Below are 25,926 nucleotides of genomic sequence, written 5' to 3'. Positions count from 1 at the left end.
CCCTCTTATAACTGCAGTAGTTCTGCTCCTGCCCTTCCTACCTCCTAATCCCTGCCTGGAAACTACTAACCTGTTCTCCATTTCTATAATTTTGTCATTTCAAGGGATCTATATAAGTGAAACAATATGGTGTGTAACCTTTTGGGACTGGCTTTTTTGACTCAGCATAATTCTCTGGAAATTCATCCAAGTTGTTGCATGTATCAATAGTTTAATCCTTTTTATTCCTGGGTAGTAGTCTATGGCAGGGATGTGCCACAGTTTACCATTAATCTGTTGACAGGACTGTGAATACTTTTAAATTTTGAATAATTACACCTACCAGGCTATTGGTATGCCTTCACTGAAAACATTAAGTGGACACTAAGTGGAATAAAAAAGGTACAAGGCAGAAACCAGTCCTCATTTCTCCTGCTAGTCTTAAAACTGTATTAATCTAATCCACTTCCTTCTCCCTGCTCATCTCAGGACTTTTACTTTGTTCTGAGAAGGAAAAAAAATCTGGAACTTAGTTAAAAATCAGGTCTCTTGTCATCCCTTAGTAAAAGCCTTGGAAAGCAACAGGTGATGTGAAGAAATTAGTCCCAAATATTCCACTGAGTCCTTGATCCCAGTACATCATCAACAACAGAATTATATGATGCCAGGTTTACAAAGTTACTAAAGCCAGTTCTAAGCTTTTGGATTAACTCCAACAACAAAAATCCTAATGAAATGTGGATTTTTTTTTTTGTATATTAAAAAACTTAACAGAGAGCAGAGAAAGCTAATTATTATTTTCACTCAGTTATCTTAGTGGAATCTTGTTTAGTTTTTATTGTCTCTATCCAGCATTGCTTATGCTGATCTATTCTATCTATATCTATTCTATTCTATGTAGTAGTTTATTAATGGAGAAGGCAATGGCATCCCACTCCAGTACTCTTGCCTGGAAAATACTATGGATGGAGGAGCCTGGTAGGCTGCAGTCCATGGGGTCACTAAGAATTGGACATGACTGAGCAACTTCCTTTCACTTTTCACTTTCACGCATTGGAGAAGGAAATGGCAACCCACTCCAGTGTTCTTGCCTGAAGAATCCCAGGGACAGAGGAGCCTAGTGGGCTGCCGTCTATGGGGTCGCACAGAGTCGGACATGACTGAAGCGACTTAGCAGCAGCAGTTTATTAATACTATAAGATTAAAATAAAACAAGCTTGTATCTAGCGAATACTAAGATGGTAAGTCTAACCATTGGGAAGCAATTTTGGCTGTATCAGACCAGGGATGTATCATTTGTTGGTTTGTGAACTCCCAAAGCTCTGTGCAATCCCTGTCCTACAAGCATCTTCATGCATTACCCGACATGTGCACTTGCTCACTCTTCATTTCTGTGCTGTGAGGTCCTTAAGGCAGGCCGTATTTGATTAATTTCATTATCTCCACAAAGTATGCCTTGAATGAAGTATTAAAGAAACAATGATAAGAGCAGTTCCCAATTCCTGAGTGTTTGTGATATGCCGGACACATCCCCAGGACAACACAGTAAGGTAAATACAGTACCCGACGTTTCTAGATAGGGAATTGAGGATCAGAGAGATCAAGGAAGGTCACAGCTAGAAGCGGTAAAGCCAGGACTCAACCCAGTGTGTCTGGATCCAAAGTGGATGCACTTCTTGACTTTCTATGGTAACTGGCTGGATTAGGAAAAGCAGGGAGACTCTTCAACAAGAAGTGACACGTGGTTTATGCATGGATATGGAGGTTAGAAAAGAATTTGAATCCTACTGGGTCAGACAATATTCAGACTTTTATCACATGTTCCTGCTTTCTCCCAGGTATGAGGCAGGGGTTTCAAGGAAAACAGATATGATACCCAGTCTCAAGGAAAGGGCTCTCATGCAGGTGTGTGAAGTAGGCACGTTATACCCTGAAGCAAATGATTTAGAGGAGGTAAAAACTAAAGTGGCACAGAAACAGGCTGCCCAGGGAGAAGCTAGGACAGTCTCAGAGAAGAGGTGAAAGTTCAAGTAACTCAATCATGTCTGACTCTGCAACTGAGTCAGTTCCTAGGCAGGTTGATAAGAAGTCCAGGGTCCCCGAGGAGGAGAGAGGGGTCTGGGATTCTCAAGGAGGAGGAAAGGACAAACACCTTTTTTTCCCCTCTACATTCCTTAGTCTTAGTCATATAAAACTTTTTTTTTTTTTAAGCCTGGAACTGATGATTACACACACAAAAAACAACTCAGTTTAAACGCTATACTAAGGATTATATAACAACAATGCATCCTGCTTGAGGACAATTTCTCCTTCCTGAAAACCTTCTGACTAATCCTGTTATCTTAAAATGTATATTATGGGAGTGGGTCTGGTAAGATCTTTCTATTGTTAAGTTATAATTCTGTCATCTTAAAATGTAAATTGTGGGAGTGGGTCTGAAGTGAAGAAGTGAAAGTCGTTCAGTTGTGTCCAACTCTTTGCGACCCCATGGACTATATAGTCCATGGAATTCTGCTGGGAGCCAGCATGGGAGCTCCCACCCATGACAAGGTCATGCGGGAGAGCCCTGACGGGCAAGGCAAGTCAGGGCTCAAGGGCCCCCCTGGTCTGCCTGAGCGTCTACCCCAAAACCAGAATCTGTCTGTTTTACTATTTCACGACTTTCACCAACTCTTCTGACATTAACGGGGGGCTATTCCCGCCCGCCTTTCTCTGAAGAAAATTAACTTAGAGCTCTAGTTAATAATTCTCCTGGGCATAATAGGAGTGTTTCAATTCAAACCCCTCTGATGACTCTCTAGCTTGCCTGACAGGTTTGTTCGGACTCCTGCAGCTACGCATGTGATTGTTCACAGCCTCCCAACCAGGAGAGGCACGGGAAGCTTAAGATATTCTAACAATGCAGAGCTTCTCAGAGAGTTAAAATTGTTAGAATAGAACTGGTAGAGGATTTCTTTGTTGAGCTAATGCTTGCTGCCAAGTTTCCATATCCCTTACCTACTGTGTCCCTGGGAGTGTATTGATTAATATAGTTGGTGTATAGAAATGTAAGTAGTAGCTTTAATGTTTGTAACCTTGGACCCTTGAGTTAATTCTTTTCTTGTTATAGCCCACCACACTTTTGCCCTATAGGAACACAACTTTATCTAATGCTTTCAGAGGGTGGTGCCTGACTTTAGAATAATCACCTTTAGAGAAAAATAAGTTTTCTGAAGAAAGGGTCATAAAATGTTAACAGGCCTCCTGGCCAGAAGATGATGTAAATCACCTAAAGCTTTTGCATATGATAAGTTTGCAGAAAGAAAGCCTGGCTTCGATAAGGATCAAGGACTGCTGACCTTGCATGACTCTACCCCCGCCCCCCATTATCCTCTATGCACAACTTAAGGTATAAAAACTACTTTGGAAAATAAAGTGTGGGCCATGCTCATCAAGCTTGGTCTCCCCATGTCGTTCTTTCTCTTTCCTTTTCCTTTTCAGGCTGATTCCCTGGAGCACAGGGGCCCTCTGTGTTCACTTTCCTGCCTGGGCTTCTACGACCCACTTGAGAAGGTGCCTAAGGTGGGGCACCTTCAGCTATTCGAGAGGGTGCCTGCGGCCTACGTGAACAGAGTAAGTCCCGTGCTGGGGCTTTACTGGCTTTCTGCGTAAACCAAGGAATATCAGCCTCTTTTCTCTCCTCTATTTTCCTAACTGCAAAATTCTTTCCTTATCTCTTTCTCTATTTCTCTCAGCCGCCGACGCTGTCCTCCCGAGGGAATCCCTGGATCCAACCGGGGCAGGACCCTGGCAGAATTCTCTAGGCCAGAATACTGGAGTGGGTAGCCTTTCCCTTCTCCAGGGGATCTTCCCAACCCAGGGATCGAACCCAGGTCTCCTGCTTGGCAGGCAGATTCTTTATCAGCTGAGCCACAAAGGAAGGGAGTGGGTCTAGTAAGATCTTTACAACCTTGAGACATTCTTTTGATTTATTGTAATAACCAATTAAAAAAGTATATAACTCCCTTTTCTACGACTAGTGAGTGGGGCACTCTCTGGCCTCCTTCTGATATCTATGTCAGAAGCTTTCTCTATTTTCATACTTTAATAAAACTCTGCTATACAAAAGTTCTTGAGTAATCAAGCCTGGTCCCTGGTCCCAAAGCTAAATCTTCTTCAGAGATCACGAATTCGACATCATTCACCTTAAGCTATCACAATCCCATCGACTATACAGTCCATGGAATTCTCCAGGCCAGAATACTGGAGTGGGTAGCCATTCCCTTTTCCAGGGGATCTTCCCAACCCAGGGATCAAACCCAGGGATCCCTGGGGGATCTCCCTCACTGCAGGCGGATTCTTTACCAGTTGAGCCACCAGGGAAGCCCAAAGAAGTGGATGAGCAGGAATTCAACACCTCCATCTAGGTTTCCAATATGCTCTGACAGACCCAGTGGATGCTTTGCTGGAAAGCACAAGGGCAACCATTAACCTGTGTCTCTAGTAGGTAAGACCTACCAGGTCAATAGGTCTATTTAATTTCCTTGGATCTATCATCTTTTCTGAACTGATTTATAGTCTGATCTTGTACCCAAATGTGATTAACTTTGTAGGTTTTCAATCATGAAAGGCAGTAGTTCCACAGGTGTGCTCAAAGTGTCCCTAATTTAAAAGTTTCTGTCATTAGCTAGGAAACTTAATAGTCCCTATTCCATCCCTCCTTTGTCTTTTCATATTGAATAAACACATATTTTTGGTCTAACCTCAAGATCTTTTTTTACCTTTGATCATTTTAACACCTCTCCTGACACTGCTTCTAGTTTCGTTCGTTCTTTCTTTGAGTATGACCAGCAGAACCACATCTCACAGATGGGTAAACTGATATCTGCAGTTCAACACCAAGTCATGTAAAGTCTCATAATTTTTCAATTCATTATGAAACATTAATATACACAAAGACATTTCTGGGGCTTCTCCATTCCTACTGTTTTACATACAGAGGCAGAAGTAGTAATTAATGTAACACAAAAACAAACACAGGATCTTAAGTTGTCACTAGTAGTGTTTATTTTGTTGATCAATAACTGTCATATCTGAAAGAACTACTCACTTTTCTCAAAAACTGAAAAGGATGTTTTTTCCTATAAAACCCCTGAATGAACTTGTGACCATCTTGAAAAAAAAAAATCAATAAATAGTATGTAAGTTCACCTCAGAGGGCAATTTATCTAATGGCAGGACTGTAGGTATCCCATTCACTTTTGTTTTCTAGGCTACATTTTGTAGAGTGTTTTGTACAAAAAAACACTATAAAATATGTTTGATTAAACTTATTGTTTTCTTCTGAAAGTAGCATCAACATACACACACTACCATGTATAAAACAGATGGCTGGTCAGAAGTTGCTAAATAACCCTGGGAGCCCAGCCTAGTGCTTTGTCACAACCTAGGTGTGAGATGGCAGGGGGAGGGGGGAGTTTAGAGGGGTGAGACAGACTGGGGAGGAGGGGAGGGAGGGGATATATGTACTATTATGGCTGATTTGCGTTGTGGTATGGCAGAAATCATCATAACATTGTAAAGGAATTTTCCTCCAATTAAAAATAAAATAAAAAATTACTGTTTTCTGAGCAAATTCTGAAGCATTGAAAATAAAATATTGTAATAAGAAATATGTAACCACAGAAAAGTTTATTTTATGGCACTGTTTCCTCAAAGTCGTGATAAAAATTATTTTACTACTTATATTTGTGTAACAGTTTATAATTTCCAACAGGTTTTTTATGCTTATTATCTTATGTGATTCCACAATAACCCTGCCCTGAAGACAAGTGTTTCTACATTTGGAAAAAAAGGAGGCTCTTTCATGTTAAATGACCCTGGGGCCACAGCAGTTGAGTCGTAGAACCCAGGCCTCTAGCACTTAGTCCTTCCACTACAGACTGATCCCTCCTGAAACCATGCCCTCACCAACACACTTGAATACATCTCTTGGTCTAAACTTTCACAATGATAAATTTATTAGAAAGTAATTAAGCTCTGCTTTTGGAATAGTATTTTACTTTAGCTTCTGCCTAATTCACTTGGTCATCAAGTTTGTATCTAAACAATAGGTTAATATTCATACATTTTAACTTTGAACATTTCTACCTTTCCCAGGAATCTCATGGATACAACTTTCTCAAAAGTTTTCTGCTACTGTTATGAAATAATAATCAAGAAAGCATAAATATGTCAATTGTTTTAAAAATATGCTTTAAAAATTTTGAGTCTAGAACTGTTTTGTTAGAAGTAGAAAAGTCTCATAAAAATGTTGACTGAGTAAAAATAACCTGAAAGGAGGACAGAAAAATAAATAGTAGAATGCTTAAACTGTTCTCAGTGTTAAAGTAGGTAGAGTCTGTCTTAAAACTATTTCCCCCAGCTTTACTATGAAAAATTTCAAACATATAAAAAGTTGAAAGAATTGTATTCACTACCTAGATTCTACAATTAACAGTTTGCAATATTTTCTTTATCACATATCTATCCACACATCAATTCACCTTATTTATCATTCATCTAAAAGTAAGTGGCAGAGTGGTCAACATTAGTACACTTCACCTCTAACTAAACACATCAGCATAGATTTTAATACTCCCCTCTCTTTCTCTCTCTCAGGTAAAATTTATATAGAGTGAAATACACAAATCTTAAGTGTATCATCCAATGAGTTTTCATAAATGTATACACTGCATACATCTGATAAACAGTATATATTCATGATACAATTATTTCAGTAACAAAGATTTATATATTTAAAAATTATATATATAGCTGTAAAACCCAATATCACTGAGAAAATTCAGTATCTCAATCTAGTCTAGTTTCACCTGGAGAGTTATCAATAACCTCTATTTCCTATTACATTGCTGCTAAGTCGCTTCAGTAGTGTCTGACTCTGTGCGACCCCACAGACGGCAGCCCACCAGGCTCCCCCATCCCTGGGATTCTCCAGGCAAGAACACTGGAGTGGGTTGCCATCTCCTCCTCCAATGCAGGAAAGTGAAAAGTGAAAGGGAAGTCTCTCAGTCGTGTCCGACTCTTCGCGACCCCATGGACTGCAGCCTACCAGGCTCCTCCGTCCATGGGATTCTCCAGGCAAGAGTGCTGGAGTGGGGTGCCATTGCCCTCTCCATCCTATTACATTAGCAGTCCTATTTATATAACACTGAATCAGTATGCACACATTCATATCAACCACTCAAAGTCCTTCCCGGCAAGAACAGTAGCATTACAAAAATCTGCTTACTAAGGTAGGATTAAGTTAAAATTCATCAATTTAGGTATATATTTTCATCACTCCACAAAAGCTCCTTGTTTGAAGTCAATCTCTTCCCCTTACCTTTACCCCTGGACAACAGCTATTAATCCCATGGTACAAACCAAATTTTGGTTATTAGTCAAGTTATAACCTATAGTGAATCCTGTAATGAAAACTGTATTTTGGACTTAAGCATCTGTGCTATATCCAATTCAAGTTATGAAAACTTACACATGGTGATAAATGCATTAGATTCTTTATGTATGGGTTATAGTTGTTTTTGTTGTTGTTTCAACCCCATGGATTGTAGCCCACCAGGCTCTTCTGTCTGTGGGATTTCCCAGGCAAGAATACTGGAGTGGGTTGCCATTTCCTTCTCCAGGAGATCTTCCCGACCCAGGGATTGAACCTGTGTCTCCTGTACTGCAGGCAGATTCTTTACTCCTGAGCCACCAGGGAAGCCCATTGATTATAGTGCAGATGACTTAAAATTTATTAGTTAAAAGAAGTAAAAACTCTGCAAATGTATTCTGTCAGAGTGCAGATACCATAATTCTAATGCCATTATACTTGTTAAAGCAATCTATATTTCTAAATAGCAACATCGTTGGGCACAAAGTTGTCAAAGTACTTGAAATAACATTCTGCTGGTTGTTAAGTGCCCATTCATATAAGGCTTTTGGAGAAGGAAATGGCAACCCAATCCAGTATTCTTGTCTGGGAAATTCCATGGACAGAGGAGCCTGGTGGGCTACAGTCCATGGGGTTGCAAGAGTCACACACGATTTAGCAAGTAAACCACCACTACCACCAACATATAAGGCTTTACAACTAAGGAAAAGCACTACTTGATACCTTCAAGATGCTTTCATTCCCAAATGACACAATAGATCTACTTGATTAAAAAAAAAAAAAAAAAGAAGGGTACTAAATCTGGAGAAACAAAACCAGTTACAAATGGGAAGTGTCTTCTATTTCAATGGTCATTAACATGTACATAGTGGGCAGCCTCTGAGATGGCCCCCAAGATCCCTGACTGCTGGTATTCATGCCCTCATATAATCAGTCCTTTCCCTGGAGTGTAGGCTGGACTTATTAACTCACTTGTAACAAACAGAATAGGGCAGAAGGGATAGAATATCATTTCTGAGATTAGGTTATAAGAATGGTGGTTTCTGTCTTGGGTACACTCTCTTACTTTTGCCCTCTCTCTGATTATCTGTGCCAGGGGAAGCAAACTTCAAGGCTGTGAGCAGAATTGAAGCCTATCAACAACCAGGTGAGTAAGTGTGGAAGAGGATTCCCTCTGCAGTTGGGCCTTCAGGTGAGATACTCAGCTAAGCCATGCCCAGATTCCTGACCAACAGAAACTGTGAGATGATAAATGCTGCCTTGACATTATTCATTAGAGATCAACAGATAACTAACATGCTGTGAGATTTTTATATTAAATTGGCTGCAATTTGAGCTACAAGTAACTAATACAAGAAAGTGTGACAATGAATTTTGTTATTAGCACCCAGATTTTCTATTTTGTCTCTTATATACTTTCCCCCCAGTAAGCACAAGGCTGAAGTAAAGATTTATTCTACTGTTTTAACTGAAATTATTACTTACATAATTGTAGATTTATATGCAGTTATTAAGAAATAATATAGAGATCCTGTGTATACTTTGCTCAGTTTCCCCACTGGTAACTTTTTAAAAAACTACCATGTAATATCACAACCAGAATACTGACATTGATACAATCCACCCATCTCATTTAGATTGCCTTAATTTTACTAATACTCATTTGTGTGTATGTAATTTCTTACATACATTTTACTTTACTATTCTCACTTACTCAAATTATATCTTTTTATAATTAAAATCTAGCCATTATATTATTCTTATGTTCTTTCTGATGGTAGAAGTTGTTAAGAGACATAAATCCAGGAGTTTATTTCATAGCTCCATAGCAATACTGAAAATAGTAACAGAGAGTAATAAAAACTGCTTATAGATTATATAACAATTAAAGGAACATTCACTTACCCTGAAAGGTTTCTTGAAAGCAAACTATAAAATAAATTGTTAGCCTTCTCCCAGAATAATGTATTTGTGCTGGAAATTAAGATGTGGAATAATATTAAGTGTGCTTAAAATTTTAACACTGCCTCTTTTTCCTCTTATGAAAGAAGTAAGAAGTTAGTAGTATTTGTGTAACAATGCTCCAGAAAATCAGTACATCCAGGTTTTTATTCTATGGCCAGGCAGTGTTAAAATTCATACATAAACATCTAAGCAGAAACAGCTGAGGATAAAGTCAAGCTGATTATGAACCATGCAAAGCCAAACACTTTTGCATAAAAGATAAACCTTAGAGGAAAACAAAGGGATACCTACTTTCTGCTGCTAGAAGTCCTAGGAGGAAGGCAGCATATGGACAAACAACAAACAGTATGATTTTAGAGCAAGCAGGTTATCAAGCCACAGTTGGGCTCAGTAGATGAGCCACAAGAAGCAGAGTCTCTTAGCTGAGCCCCAAGTGAGCCTTTGTGTTCTGAGAGCACATTTGCTGGGTTCTGAGTCTGGTTTCTTTGATTTGAAATATGAGAACAGAATATTTCCACTTGGAATTGGTAAATAACAAAGCAACAAAACACTGCTTATTTTAAGATTAAGCCTAACAATTTCTGGAGAATGTATAACTGACTTATTTCAATACTCAAAATAGGAAAAAAACCTCTTATATAAAAATTATTTTACAATGCAAACAGCATACCTAAACATGTTAAATTCTTCTTTAGAGGATCGGTTGATTTGTTTTCAATTATTTTTTTCCACTGTTAATGAGAGGCTCTGTTAAATTTTTTTAAAATTATAATTATAATTTTGAATATAATTTGCACTAACACAGTATTGCCAGCTTTTAATTTGGTCAAGCAAGGTCTTTAAGAAAAAAAATGTACCAAACTACCATTCATTCTTATTTCATAGAAAGAACAGAAAAGGCATTATCTAAAGATGAAAAACAGTCTATCTCAAGAAAGGACAGTTGGTGACCTTATACTATTTTCTAACTCCTCTTTCTCCAACCCCTCACCCCTGCCCGACAAGCACATGCTTTACCATTACTTTTCTCTTTTTGAAATGGGTTTTCTGGAAGACCTCTCAGGTAACAATGGAAAGTACTTTATGTTTTGTACTGTAAAACAAACCCATGCAAATTTTGACAGAAAGACAGTGTAAAGGATAACATTGGGAACTTAAATGATGGAGAATTAAAGGACTAGAATTAAATAGAGAAGAATTTAGGCTTAAAAATTGAGAAGAATATTAAAAATAAAAATACTTTGAAAAATTAAAATATAGATGTGCTAATTATCTAGATAAAATAAAGGCTTTCTGCAACCAACCATATAACCATTACTTTTACATTACAGTTGGAGAAAAAAAATTTGCAAAGATAGATATTTGGTAAATAATGCTTCCCTTTAAATGGCTGAGTATTAAAAGTTAAAAAAAAATCACAATATTGTAAAGTAATTATCCTCCAATTAAAAATAAATTAAAAAAGTTAATTTTAGGAACAATGAATAATTCCTGCTAGCCATGTGAAATTCAGGAAAACATTAGAATTTTCTTGAAAAATTTCCTTTGTTTTGACATATGACTATATAAAAATTTTCTCTTCATTTAGGGTAGATGATCAGATACATACACTGCATAACAATTTTATCTTTTATTGTTAGCAGCTGAACAGTGCCATTTAAAAATATTTTAGAGACATTTAGCATATCAAATGGATAGACTGCTTTTAGGATCCTTAAGATGCGAGAATTTTAAAAAAGATAGGATGAGACGACAGGAAGGGGAAGCAATAAGGAATGCAAAATTGTGGGTAACTAATTTGAGGGCTTGCAAGACAGTGTAAGAAATTTCTTTTTTGTTTAAAAAGCAAGTACTGTAATCAGAAACTATTTCAACAATATCATTTAGAGATTATACTGGAAAAAAAAAACAAAAAATTGAGCAATGAAAATGTGTTTAATAGAAAATAAGCATGTTTATAACTGTAGACAATTCCTTTCCCTAGAAGAAAAATCCAGCTCTTCACAGAAAGGAATACTTAAGAGCTCATTAAACTCTTGCTAAGCAAAGGTAAATATTATGGGGCAACAGTAAAGAATCAGGTCTATGAAGCTGTTGCAAGGACTGTCCTACTGTCTTCCTATTGCTAAAGATGAAAATGGTATTAGAGATCTTGGCCCCAGATCTCTAAATATATTATTCCAAGTATGTGACTATATCACATAGTCAGAGTACAACATAAAACTCTTATTAGATCCACTCCCCCTAGAAAGGGTTAACTGTAATCTAAGTGTGAAGAGGGAAGGAGGAGTTTCAAGTTAAAAACAACAAAAAGCTACGAATGGAGAGAACAAAATGGACTGGAAGAAAAAAACACAGACATGAAACAATAGGGAGCGTTGGGGAACATACCAGTAACAGAACTACAGCCTTTAATGTGGGAAGGACTCTGGATAATTACCTAGTCAGCACAAGAGGAAAAGAGCAAGTCCTCCTCCTCAGAGTCTCTTCTTTGAGATTCTCATTTATAAATGATTTGGAAATCACCTTCACTCAAAAGAGGAAGAGTCACATCCCGATTGGTAAAGGTCAAAATGAGGAACTATATAGCTGTTGGAATGGGAAATTTGATCCTGTTATTTTGCACAAGGTATGAGCACATACCAATTGGTCAGAAACTGTGTGTGTCCATGTGTATGTGAGCATGTATGAGTACCCACGTGTATAACAGAGGAAAGAAGAAGCATAAATATTGACAAATGCTCATGGTTTCAACATGAAAGAAGCATTAGCACATCCATTCTTCCTATATGGCTAGCTATGAAAGACAAACAACTCATGCTTTAGGAAGGGATCTGGGCCCTGATTCCAATGGTAATGCATGAACACTGAATGAGCCAGTGCAAGAGTACAAAAACCAAATCACCAGTACAGAGTCAACCAAATGACAAACACTGAGTAATTCTAATGAAATAAAAAAAGCTGATTCCAGAGGACATATGATGTAGGAGTTAATAAACACACAAATAAAAATTAAAAACTAACACATACATGCATTTGCGTATACACACAAATGGGTCCTATGTATTATTAGCAAATAATCCTTGCGACTACCTCACAGTAGGATGGAAATCTGAGCATTTTAAAAAATAGTTTTGTGAACACTAGTGAGTTTTTTCAGGAGTACCTACAGACATTTCATCAAAATAGGTAATTCTTCTATGTTCCTTCCCCTTGAATGCTTATATAGACATGCTATAGACTTTATAAAAAGAGAAGAACCTGTAAATCATTTCAAGAGATAATTCACAAGACAGTTTTACATCAAAAGATTCAATTAAAAGCAGTGTTGTTCCAAAGTCTGATCTGCTACAGTTGATATGGGGAAAATTTTACATCAGAAATATGTGTTGAGGCAGAAGGTAATCACAAAGATTCAAGAAGACTGACTACAAATGTTGGATTGGATGAAGTGCAATGTTGGGTCTGGAGAGAGGAAAGGGGAAGAAGTATTTCCAATGTTAAAAATAAAAAGTGAAATGTCGGCTTGGAGCAGTAGGGGAAAGCAATTTTGGTATTAAAACAAAAAAGGAATCAGATACATGGGGAAGGAATCTGGCTGCTGACAAACTTCCTTAGAATCCCTTGGAGACCAGAACTAGATTCACAGGAAAAGTTTATTCATAATGAAAAAGAAAGGATGTAGACACCACACGATTCAGTCTAGTGAATGAATGAATGATTCAATTACCTGAGGAGGTAGGGTCTTCGGAGAAATCTGGCAACTCTTCAGGGGGATCCCCATAGAATGAGTTGAATTTGTGACTTGACACAGCTGCTAGTACTGCACCCTAAAGCAAAGAGATGAAAAAAATAGATATTTATATATATATATATATTTAAAATTTTTCTTTTGTTTTTGGCTGTGTCATGAGGTTTGTGGGATCTTAATTCCCTGACCAGGGATTGAACCTGGGCCCTCAACAATGAAAGCATGAAGTCTTAACCAATGGACTGCCAGGAAATTCCTGAAAATATATATTATTAAAAGAAATACAATAAACAACAAGGTCTTATTGTATAGCACAGAGAATTACATTCAATATCCTATGATAAACCATAATTGAAAAAAAAATATAAAAAAGAATGAATCACTTTGTTGTACAGCAGAAATCAATACAACATTGTAAATCAACTATACTTCAGTAAAAGCATTGATAAAAATACATAAATACAAAAAAGTTAATTACGAAATGGTTATTTAAGAAATATGGACATAGATGGACATATTCGTTCAGGCATGTCCAACTCTTTGCAACCCCATGGGCTATAGTCTGCCAGGCTCCTCTGTCCATGGGATTTTCCAGGCAAGAATACTGGAGTGGGTTGCCATTTCCTTCTCCATGGGATTTTCCCAACCCAGGGATTGAATCTGGGTCTCCCACACTGCAGGCAGACTCTTTACTGCCTGAGCCACCAGGGAAGCCCATTTAAGAATTATTCAGGAGGTCAAATATATAGGAAATGAAAGCTAGAAAAGAGGTGGCTTAAAATAATTTTGAATTCTTTTAGATAAAGCACATACACATATACCTGAATAACACTGTCAGGAATTGCAGAAGTATATGAAACCATTTACATCTTGAACTTAAGCATGTACTAGACAATGAAATATTCTGCAGTCATTATAAAATGATGCAGAAGAGTGTTTAATGAAATGATAAGGTGCTTGTGATGAATTACACAAAAAAGTTTTTGAAAATCTATAGTATGATCTTATTTTTGAAAAAAGTTAATCAAGACATAAAAGACTGAATATATATTAAAATGTTAATAGTATTAATTATTCTTGGATAGTAAGAATGAAGTCATTTTTCTTTTCTAAAATCTTTTTCCCCTTTCTTTTTGATACTGACTATGCATTACTCTTGTATAGTAATTCTCAATTAGGCTACCCAGTAGAATCAACTACATCTTGACTATTTTAAAGCACATGATGCCTCCATCGATTCCTAGCTCAGAATCACTGTCATACCAAGTCCATGACATCTCTGAAGATTACTGGGTAGAAAAATGCTGGGAATGATTGTTTCAGTAACAAGAATGATAATGTTTGTTAAGTGTCCAATCACGTGAGTGTTAGGCGTAGGTCAGAATATCCAGGTGTGTTCCTGGGTGCTGCCACTTTCCATCTGCATGACCTTACTTGAGTTAATCATTTAACCTCTTGAGGTTTTCTCATACAGTGAGGATATTAAAAGTGACGTGGCTTACCTTACATGACTGTCAAAAGTCGTAATGTTTATGAAAGTGCTTTGTGAACCATAAAGCATTTTGTAAGTGCAAATTATTACCGTGTTTAGAGAGCTAAATAAACAAAGAGTCAGACATGACTTAGCGACTTATACAACAACTACTAATATGTAGTTAGAACCTAAGCAGAGCCTTTGCTGCTCTAGGTAGAATTTCTCACTCAGGTAGCCTGAGTATCATGTCACCCTTGTAGTCTAAGTGTAACGTAGCCTAAGTCTACATTTTAAATACTGAACTCTTAGACTTTTTTGGAAACAAATGACGAATCTTTTGTGAATGCAGGGATTCATTAAATATCATTGATAATCACAATCTATTTATGAGTGTGTGCTCAGTCGTGTCTGACTCTTTGCAACTCCATGGACTGTAGCTAGCTCATCAGACTCCTCTGTTTATGGGATTTTCCAGGCAAGAATACTGGAGTGGGTTGCCATGTCCTTCTCCAGGGAATCTTGGTGACCCAAGGGTCTAACCTGCATCTCCTTTGTCTCCTGCACTGGCAGGCAGATTCTTTACCACTAGCTCCATCTGGGAAGCCCCAATAATCACAATAATGCATAATAAAATTATTAATAATTAGTAATTCTAATAACATTAATAGAAACACATTCCTACAAGGTTCATTTTTAGAAGGGTGGTTATATAAGGTTTCTTTCTACAAATATAAATTGAAAAAGAGAGACATAAGAGGGAAGGGCAAAAAATAGAGAAGTGATCTTGATGATGATACCATTCCATGCAACTTTCATATTTCCAAAAGTCCAGGGTTAATGCCTGAGAGTGTCTCATGCAGAATTTTATGAAAATAATTGTACTGAATGTTGAGTTCTTCTTTCTGTAGTAGAAGCTTATTCCACTTTATATATATGTTCTCTAAAAGCTGGGTGAAAATGGAATTTTTATAGATCATAGCACATGTTTCCCACACACTGAAATTAAAATCTTTGAGATGCTTTTTATTTCCAAATAAAGTTCAGCTGAGTTTCTTACTACATTAGTTTTATGTTGTAAGGCCTGTTCTAGCTATTAAATACCACTGTAGCAAAAGATCTAGAAATACTTTTACGAGGAAAGCACTATTTAAAAGAGCCCTGAGAGGTAAATTCTTTTGAAACAATAGTAGCAAGTTCCTGATTTATCTGTCTAAAGGTTAGCAGTTTTGTTTATTTAGCTCTCTAAACACACTGATTTCTGCGCGGCGGCTGCGACGGACCGCGCAGAAGCGCGGCGGCTGCGACGGACCGCGCAGAAGCGCGGCGGCTGCGACGGACCGCGCAGAAGCGCGGCGGCTGCGACGGACCGCGCAGAAGCGCGGCGGCTGCGACGGACCGCGCAGAAGCGCGGCGGCTGCGACGGACCGCGCAGAAGCGCGGCGGCTGCGACGGACCGCGCAGAAGCGCGGCGGCTGCGACGGACCGCGCAGAAGCGCGGCGGCTGCGACGGACCGCGCAGAAGCGCGGCGGCTGCGACGGACCGCGCAGAAGCGCGGCGGCTGCGACGGACCGCGCAGAAGCGCGGCCGAGAGGAGCTACCCCACGCCCAAGGTCAGGGGCTGCGACGGTGCAGAAGCAGCTGAGAGGAGTTATCCCACCTCTGAGGTCAGGGGCGGCGGCCGGGAGTAGCTACCCCACATCCGGGGTCAGGGGCGGCGGCCGGGAGGAGCTACCCTGCGTCCGGGGTCAGGGGCAGCGGCCGGGAGGAGCTACCCCACCTCTGAGGTCAGGAGCAGCAGTGGCCGGGAGGAGCTACCCCACGTCTGGGGTCAGGGGCGGCGGCTGGGAGGAGCTACCCCACCTCTGAGGTCAGGAGCGGCAGTGGCTGGGAGGAGCTACCCCACGTCCGGGGTCAGGGGCGGCGGCCGGGAGGAGCTACCGCCACGTCTGGGGTCAGGGGCGGCGGCCGGGAGGAGCTACCCCATGTCTGGGGTCAGGGGCGGTGGCTAGGAGGAGCTACCCCACCTCTGAGATCAGGAGCCACAGCGGCCAGGAGGAGCTACCCCACGTCTGGGGTCAGGGGCGGCGGCTGGGAGGAGCTACCCCACGTCCGGGGTCAGGGGTGGCGGCCGGGAGGAGCTACCCCACGTCCGGGGTCAGGGGCGGCGGCCGGGAGGAGCTACCCCACGTCCGGGGTCAGGGGCGGCGGCCGGGAGGAGCTACCCCACGTCCGGGGTCAGGGGCGGCGGCCGGGAGGAGCTACCCGCTGCGCGGGCGCAGGAGGACCAAGAGGAACTACTTCATGTTCAAGGTCAGGAGGGGCGACCTCGTCCAAGGTAAGGAGCAGCGGCGGTGCTTTGCTGGAGAAGCTGTGAAGAGATACCCTACATCCAAGGTAAGAGAAACCCAAGTTAAGACAGTAGGTGTTGCGAGAGGACATCAGAGGGCAGACGCACTGAAACCGTAATCACAGAAAACTAGCCAATCTGATCACACGGACCACAGCCTTGTCTAACTCAATGAAACTAAGCCACGCCGTGTGGGGCCACCCAAGACGGACAGGTCATGGTGGAGAGGTCTGACAGAATGTGGTCCACTGGAGAAGGGAATGGCAAGCCACTTCAGTATTCTTACCTTGAGAGCCCCATAAACAGTATGAAAAGGCAAAATGATAGGATACTGAAAGAGGAACTCCCCAGGTCAGTAGGGGCCCAATATGCTATTGGAGATCAGTGGAGATATAACTCCAGAAAGAATGAAGGGAAGGATCCAAAGCAAAAACAATGCCCAGTTGTGGATGTGACTGGTGATAGAAGCAAGGTCCGATGCTGTAAAGAGCAATATTGCATAGGAACCTGGAATGTTCAGTTCAGTCGCTCAGTTGTGTCCGACTCACACCAGGCCTCCCTGTCCATCACCAACTCCCGGAGTTCACTCACTCACATCCATTGAGTCAGTGATGCCATTTAGCCATCTCATGCTCTGTCGTTCCCTTCTCCTCCTGCCCCCAATCCCTCCCAGCATCAGGGTCGTTTCCAATGAGTCAACTCTTCGCATGAGGTGGCCAAAATACTGGAGTTTCAGCTTTAGCATCATTCCTTCCAAAGAAATCCCAGGGCTGATCTCCTTTAGAATGGACTGGTTGGATCTCCTTGTAATCCAAGGGACTCTCAAGAGTCTTCTCCAAAACCACAGTTCAAAAGCATCAATTCTTCGGCTCTCAGCCTTCTTCACAGTCCAACTCTCATATCCATACATAAGCACTGGAAAAACCATAGCCTTGACTAGATGGACCTTTGTTGGCAAAGTAATGTCTCTGCTTTTGAATATGCTGTCTAGGTTGGTCATAACTTTCCTTCCAAGGAGTAAGCGTCTTTTAATTTCATGGCTGCAGTCACCATCTGCAGTGATTTTGGAGCCCAAAAAAATAAAGTCTGACACTGTTTCCACTGTCTCCCCATCTGTTTCCCATGAAGTGATGGGACCGGATGCCATGATCTTCGTTTTCTGAATGTTGAGTTTTAAGCCAACTTTTTCACTCTCTTTCACTTTCATCAAGAGGCTTTTTAGTTCCTCTTCACTTTCTGCCATAAGGGTGGTGTCATCTGCATATCTGAGGTTATTGATATTTCTCCCGGCAATCTTGATTCCAGCTTGTGCTTCTTCCAGCCCAGCGTTTCTCATGATGTACTCTGGAATGTTAGGTCCATGAATCAAGGCAAATTGGAAGTGGTCAAACAGGAGATGGCAAGAGTGAACATCGACATTCTAGGAATCAGCAAACTAAAATGGACTGGGATGAGTGAATTTAACTCAGATGACCATTATATCTACTACTGTGGGCAGGAATCCCTTAGAAGAAATGGAGTAGCCATCATGGTCAACAAAAGAGTCCAAAATGCAGTACTTGGATGCAATCTCAAAAACGACAGAATGATCTCTGTTCGTTTCCAAGGCAAACCATTCAATATCATGGTAATCCAAGCCTATGCCCCAAACTGTAATGCTGAAGAAGCTGAAGTTGAACGGTCTTCTATGAAGAAGTTGTAGGTCTTGTATGAAGACCTATAAGACCTTTTAGAACACCCCCAAAAGATGTCCTTTTCATTATAGGGGACTGGAGTGCAAAAGTAGGAAGTCAAGAAACACCTGGAGTTAACAGGCAAATTTGGCCTTGGAGTATGGAATGAAGCAGGGCAAAGGCTAATAGAGTTTTGCCCAGAGAACGCACTGGTCATAGCAAACACCCCCTTCCAACAACACAAGAGAAGACTACATGGACATCACCAGATGGTCAACACCGAAATCAGATTGATTATATTCTCTGCAGCCAAAGATGGAGAAGCTCTATACAGTCAGCAAAAACAAGACCAGGAGCTGACTGTGGCTCAGACCATGAGCTCCTTATTGCCAAATTCAGACTTAAATTGAAGAAAGTAGGGAAAACCACTAGATCATTCAGGTATGACCTAAATCAAATCCCTTATGATTATACAGTGGAAGTGAGAAATAGATTTAAGGGACTAGATCTGATAGATAGAGTGCCTGATGAACTATGGACTGAGGTTCGTGACATTGTACAGGAGACAGGGATCAAGACCATCCCCATGGAAAAGAAATGCAAAAAAGCAAAATGGCTGTCTGGGGAGGCCTTACAAATAGCTGTGAAAAGAAGAAAAGCGAAAAGCAAAGGAAAAAATGAAAGACATAAGCATCTGAATGCAGAGTTCCAAAGAATAATAAGGAGAGAGAAGAAAGTCTTCCTCAGCGATCAATGCAAAGAAATAGAGGAAAACAACAGAATGGGAAAGACTAGAGAGCTCTTCAAGAAAATTAGAGATACCAAGGGAACATTTCATGCAAAGATGGGCTCGATAAAGGACAGAAATGGTATGGACCTAACAGAAGCAGAAGATATTAAGAAGAGGTGGCAAGAATACACAGAAGAACTGTACAAAAAAGATCTTCATGACCAAGATAATCACGATGGTATGATCACTCACCTAGAGCCAGATCCTGGAATGTGAAGTCAAGTGGGCCTTAGAAAGCATCACTACGAACAAAGCTAGTGGAGGTGATGGAATTCCAGTTGAGCTCTTTCAAATCCTGGAAGATGATGCTGTGAAAGTGCTACACTCAATATGCCAGCAAATTTGGAAAACTCAGCAGTGGCCACAGGACTGGAAAAGGTAGTTTTCATTCCAATCCCAAAGAAAGGCAATGCCAAAGAATGCTCAAACTACCACACACTTGCACTCATCTCACATGCTAGTAAAGTAATGCTCAAGATTCTCTAAGCCAGGCTTCAGCAATATATGAACTGTGAACTTTCAGATGTTCAAGCTGGTTTTAGAAAAGGCAGAGGAACCAGAGATCAAATTGCCAACATCTGCTGAATCATCGAAAAAGCAAGAGAGTTCCAGAAAAACATCTATTTCTGCTTTATTGACTATGCCAAAGCCTTTGACTGTGTGGATCACAATAAACTGTGGAAAATTCTGAAAGAGTTGGGAATACCAGACCACCTGACCTGCCTCTTGAGAAACCTATATGCAGGTCAGGAATCAACAGTTAGAACTGGACATGGAACAGCTGACTGGTTCCAAATAGGAAAAGGAGTACGTCAAGGCTGTATATTGTCACCCTGCTTATTGAACTTATATGCAGAGTACATCATGAGAAACGCTGGGCTGGGAGAAGCACAAGCTGGAAATCAAGATTGACGGGAGAAATATCAATAACCTCAGATATGCAGATGATACCACCCTTATGGCAGAAAGTGAAGAGGAACTAAAAATCCTCTTGATGAAAGTGAAAGAGGAGAGTGAAAAAGTTGGCTTAAAGCTCAACATTCAGAAAACGAAGATCATGGCATCCGGTCCCATCACTTCATGGGAAATAGATGGGGAAACAGTGGAAACAGTGTCAGACTTTATCTTTTTGGGCTCCCGAATCACTGTAGATGGTGACTGCAGCCATGAAATTAAAAGACGCTTACTCCTTGGAAGGAAAGTTATGACCAACCTAGATAGCATATTCAAAAGCAAAGACATAACTTTGCCAACAAAGGTCCATCTAGTCAAGGCTATGGTTTTTCCAGTGCTCATGTATAGATGTGAGAGTTGGACTCTGAAGAAAGCTGATGCTTTTGAACTGTGGTTTTGGAGAAGACTCCTGAAGTCCCTTAATTGCAAGGAGATCCAACTTGTCCATCCTAAAGGAGATCAGTCCTGGGTGTTCATTGGAAGGACTGATGCTGAAGCTGAAACTCCAGTACTTTGGCCACCTCATGTGAAGTGTTGACTCATTGGAAAAGACCCTGATGCTGGGAGGGATTAGGGGCTGGAGGAGAAGGGGACGACGAGGATGAGATGGCTGGATGGCATCACTGACTCGATGGACATGAATTTGGGTAAACTCTGGGAGTTGGTGATGGACAGGGAGGCCTGGTGCGCTGCGATTCATGGGGTCACAAAGACTGAGCGACTGAACTCAACTGAAACAGTGACTGCATGTGGGCTCAAAAGTTCAATGCAAAATGGGTCCAAAACAGATTATGGATTTATAGAATTTTATTAGAGTTTGAGAGTCACCTGTAAAGATGATTCATTCTAAAAAGACGTATTTAGCAGATGAGGAAAACAGGTCCAGAGGGGCTTACTAACCGCTTAAGGTTGCTGCCAACTTAAAGAGACAGATCAGGAGAATACAGAATTGAGGTCTTCTGACTACTTTCTTCAGTTCAACGGTTTTTACTATTACAGGGGTCAAAAATACTTGCCTGTAAAGGGCTAGACAGTGAATATTTTAGGCTTGCAGAGCATATGTTCTCTGCTGCAACTATTCAACTCTGCCATTCAGCGTGAAAGCAGCTATTTCTGTGGTCCAATTAAACTTTATATATAAAAATAGAAAGATAGATGCATTAGTTTATGAAAGCATAGAGCTCTTTATGGATAAGCATCTTATGGATAGTATCACTGACTCAACGGACATGAACTTGGGCAAACTCCAGGAGATAGTGAGGGACGGGGAGGCCTGGCATGCTGCAGTGCTGCAGAGAGTCGGACATAACTGAGTGACTAAACAACAACAGAGAACTCTTAGTGAGTGCTTTCGTTTCCAGATTGTATATTGTCAACCTCCCTACTATGCTGTTGTTATTGAAGAGCCTGTGGGTATAACAACATAAAACCACATCTTCTAGTACTTCTTGAACCTTCCCACTTTTATTCAATCCTTGTTAAAGAAGCTTTTCTATCTACTTTAGAGGATATACTCCCATAAGCTTTAAGTAAAACAACAATTTTGACTTAAGACCATTCACAATCTGATAACTAATATTAAAGATGCAATTTTCTACTAAGCAAATTAACCTAGAAATGTGAAGGAAGATTCTAAATTCAAAGAAAAAGGGAAGTACAAGTAATTAAGCACAATCATATTTGTAGTTAATATGTCAAACATGAAAATGGAATGCTCCCCACTAGAAGATTCTGTGTCTCATTTAAGGAAGTGGGAAGCAAACAACAAAAAAAAATGGTTAGCTCAGACTTCTGCTAAATTAAACTACTGTACACACTTAAGGAAGCAACAAAGTTATTGAGTAGGGAACAGGAGAGTTGAACATGGGTGAATTGCTGACTTGAAGACAATGTCAAAAGCCAATACTCCCTTTTTGGTGATCCATAACTGAACTCAGAAAAAAACACCATGAAGCTTGATAGGCATGAGGGCAGGGAGGTATATTTTTAAAAGTCTAAATACAAAACACACAAGCATGAGATGTAGAATAACTCACTGGCTTTGTACTCAAGTGGTGAGGACACATCTACTCATTTTTTGATATACTGAGGGGGAAAAGGCATCACAGGGGGACGCAAATAAAAGTGTGACATAAGAATTTGAGAGAGGATCATCTTACTAGGATTCAGAATACTGAACTCAAAACCTTAAAAAGGGTGGAGAACCTGGAGAGGTTGAAGCTGAAGAGAGATGACCAAACGGCTAGAAAAATCACTTCAAGGCAGAAATGTTAAAGGACTGAGGTTGACTACATTTAAGAATTAGGTTCTAGATGATAATGAGGTAAGACCATTGATTAAATCAGAACCTCCCATCTCTCTCCATGCAGTCACAGCCAAAGTTATCATTCAGTTTAGTCAGCTTAGCCTACATGTATTTGATACTTAAGCACAGTCTAAACACAACTCTAAAACCTAGAATTTCATAATTAAGTCAGGACACGTGATTAAAGGAGGTTGTGCTATCATCTCTGAAGATTAAAAATGAGACTTGTTGGTAAAGTCAGTATGGCTATATTTAAGAGCAATTGTGGGGCTTCCCAGGTGGTGCTAGTGTTAGTACCTGTTTGCCAATGCAGGAGACTTAAGAGATGCAGGTTTGATCCCTGGGTGGGGAAGATCCCCTGGAGAAGGACATGACAACCCACTTCAGTATTCTTGCCTGGAGAATCCCATGGGCAGAGGAGCCTGGCAGGCTACGGTCCATAGGATCGCAAAGAGTTGGTCATGACTGAAGTGACTTAGCATAGCATAAGAGCAATTGCCTGGAATAAATAACTGAGGAATCCTTTTGGGTCTGTGTAAAAGTATTTTATAAAGATGATCTTTTAATGTATATAATAACTTTCAAAAGCCAGACTAGCTTTGGAAGTAATAAATTCTGCATTTCAGAATCAAAAATGCATACATTGCTTTGCAAAATATAGGAAGATCAAACTCATGTCAGTTATTATTTATGTAACTATTCATACCAGAATAACAGTTTTCAGTTCTCAGAATCAAAAGTGCCCTTTGGATATCAGATTTACTGCCCTGAGTGGCTGGAGCCCGCCATCTTTGTGCTCATGTGCTGTCCTCTCCGGTAGTGAGAGGACTGTGGGTATAAGTGCTGGTTTTCATTAGGGCACAAAGGTCCTTGATAAATCCTTAAGTAAGCTCTTGTTGAATTGACAGAAAGGGGAAGATTGGCAAAAGTGAAAGTGCAGTCGCTCAGTCGTGTCCGACTCTTTGTGATCCCTTGGACTGCAGCCTACCAGGCTCCTCTGTCCATGGAATTTTCCAGGCAAGAGTACTGGAGTGGGGTGCCACTGCCTTCTCCAGGGGATCTTCCTGATCCAGGGATTGAACTTGGGTCTCCTGCATTGCAGGCAGATGCTTTACCATCTGAACCACCAGGGATAGCTCAGATTGACAAAAGGCAGCTAATTAGAGCTTCCCGGCTGGCCTCTCAAAGATGCTGCTTAGGGGTTTCAGAACTCTGGCAGGTAGTAGTGCTGTACAACAGAACTTTCCATGATGATGGAAAGGTCTTATGCCTGTACTGCCCCAAAGTGTAGCCACCAGCCATATGTGGTATCGAGCAACTGAAATGTGGCTAGTGCAACTGAGAAATCAAATTTTAAATTTTATTAGTTAAAATTAAAGTATCAGTAGCTACATATGCCTAGTGGCTATTGCACTGGACAGTGAGTACTGGAAAACAGCATTCCTCAACATGTTTTTCCAGTTCTGCAAAGTACAGGAACCCAGGAGACCAACTGTAAGTCAGAGAAGTAATGCAGGCTATATTTTTGTAATCTTCAAAATCAATAATGGAAAATTATAGGAAGTTATCAGAAATCTCCCTCCTTTTCTGTATATACAAGGAATAAATGGTTTTAACCTCTAAACTGAATTATGTGGCTGCAGCTCACCATTTCCTGAACTGATTGCAATAAACTTACCCAAATATAGGATATTACTTCTATTTGTACAGAATATCTTTGACATACTTCACTACAGGGAAATTTGCTTTCTAATTCATGAACCAAAGAGGATGGTTTCTAGAACAGATTCCCTCCTGAGCCTCTTCCCTAGATAGACAAGCTCAGGCACCCACAGCCCTTTTGCGTCCCCTGCCCCCCCTTGCACCGTAACTCCTTCATGTAAATGGCACCCAGGGTTAGAGTACAGGAATGCCTCCTTAAGAGACACATACCCATAGAGCACAGATTTTTCAGACAGCCTGGAGCACACAGTTTGTCCCATGCATCCTAATATTCAGTCTGGGAAAATACAATACTCATATCTAGTACTCTTGCCTGGAAAATCCCATGGACGGAGGAGCCTGGTAGGCTGCAGTCCATGGGGTCAAGAAGAGCTGGACACTTACTGAGCGACTTCACTTTCACTTTTCACTTTCATGTATTGGAGAAGGAAATGGCAACCCACTCCAGTGTTCTTGCCTGGAGAATCCCAGGGACGGGGGAGCCTGGTGGACTGCCGTCTATGGGGTCGCACAGAGTCGGACACGACTGAAGCAACTTAGCAGCAGCAGCAGCAGTCCCGTGCTCAGGACTATGTAGTTTATATAAGAAGCATTGCTTCTAGAGGATTTAAAAAAACTGAAGTATTAAGCTCAGTTTAATAGAGCTCAGCTGTGGTGTTCTAAATGGAAGGAAATCCAAAAAAGAAGGGATATATGTATATGTACACATGATTCACTTTGCTGTACAGTAGAAACTAATGCAACTTGTAAATCAACTCTATTCCAATAAAAAAAAAATTCTAGAGGTTGGTATGAAATAAAAGGAGGGGAAAAATTCAACATATGAAATGTCTGATAACCAAAATGGGGAAAAGAGTTTTTCCATTATCATTCACAGATGTAAAATAAAATAATGAAAGAAAGGAAAATAAAAATAAATGGGTGATAATTCAATCACATGCAGGGTTCTATAAACATTTTAAAACCTACAGTTCAAACGATAGTCTGAAAATGATGTTAATGCTTTATAATTGTCCAAATAATCTTCTCATCAGGGATTTGTTGTATCCTGTAGGCTGCTGAACAGGTTAAATGCCAAAATGAATGTATAAATGTGGAAAGGAACAATTTCTGATTGCTGAGTGTTGACATTATTATAACCAATAATGAGCGATAGTCTTGAAATTTCAGTAAAGTAAAATGAATAATGTTTTACCTTCTGGCATAAAACAGTTCCATAAAATTTTCAGAATGGGAAAAAGGTTTAATTGCAAATATAATAAACTCACTACCAAAAATACATTAGAATTTATTCAAACAGGTATAAGCCTTTTGGAAGGTGAATTATTTATAGAGATCAAATATCTTATTAAGTACAGGTATACATTCTGATGCCAACAATTTCAGTAGCAAACTTATCCTAACAATATAATCAGAAGTGTACAAAGATTTAGTAATAAAAATAGAGCCAATGCAATAGTATTTATGGCCATGGAAAACTGGAAGTAATGCCCATGTCCAATAGCTGGTTAATAAATTATGATGTGTACATATGATGGAATTCTGTAGACC

General features: G+C 40.2%; 3 protein-coding genes across 21 annotated transcripts in view; 2 read left to right on the top strand and 1 right to left on the bottom strand.

Moving 5' to 3' along the window:
- CASK (calcium/calmodulin dependent serine protein kinase) overlaps positions 1–25,926 on the bottom strand; it is a 372,876-nt gene that overhangs the window by 84,709 nt on the left and 262,241 nt on the right. For all 17 annotated transcript variants that reach the window (XM_055562960.1, XM_055562965.1, XM_055562962.1 and 14 more), the window contains one exon: positions 13,089–13,188. In XM_055562960.1, the coding sequence (XP_055418935.1) occupies positions 13,089–13,188 (100 nt within the window). The remainder of the gene's footprint in view (positions 1–13,088; positions 13,189–25,926) is intronic.
- GPR82 (G protein-coupled receptor 82) overlaps positions 1–25,926 on the top strand; it is a 198,511-nt gene that overhangs the window by 109,750 nt on the left and 62,835 nt on the right. Inside the window, exons 2-3 of one of the 2 annotated variants that reach the window (XM_055562982.1) lie at positions 3,460–3,591; positions 8,490–8,540. The gene's annotated coding sequence lies outside the window, so the exon portion shown is untranslated. The remainder of the gene's footprint in view (positions 1–3,459; positions 3,592–8,489; positions 8,541–25,926) is intronic. The other variant, XM_055562981.1, reaches the window with a different exon arrangement.
- GPR34 (G protein-coupled receptor 34) overlaps positions 1–25,926 on the top strand; it is a 174,200-nt gene that overhangs the window by 109,700 nt on the left and 38,574 nt on the right. Inside the window, exons 1-2 of one of the 2 annotated variants that reach the window (XM_055562980.1) lie at positions 16,304–16,451; positions 16,895–16,978. The gene's annotated coding sequence lies outside the window, so the exon portion shown is untranslated. Of the gene's footprint in view, positions 1–8,489; positions 8,541–16,303; positions 16,452–16,894; positions 16,979–25,926 lie in introns of those variants that run through there. The other variant, XM_055562978.1, reaches the window with a different exon arrangement.

Source organism: Bubalus kerabau, chromosome X (genome assembly GCF_029407905.1).
Source record: "Bubalus kerabau isolate K-KA32 ecotype Philippines breed swamp buffalo chromosome X, PCC_UOA_SB_1v2, whole genome shotgun sequence".
Taxonomy (NCBI): Eukaryota; Metazoa; Chordata; class Mammalia; order Artiodactyla; family Bovidae; genus Bubalus; species Bubalus kerabau.
Note: the sequence above shows the minus strand (reverse complement) of the source record. Positions and strands in the feature narration are given on the sequence as shown.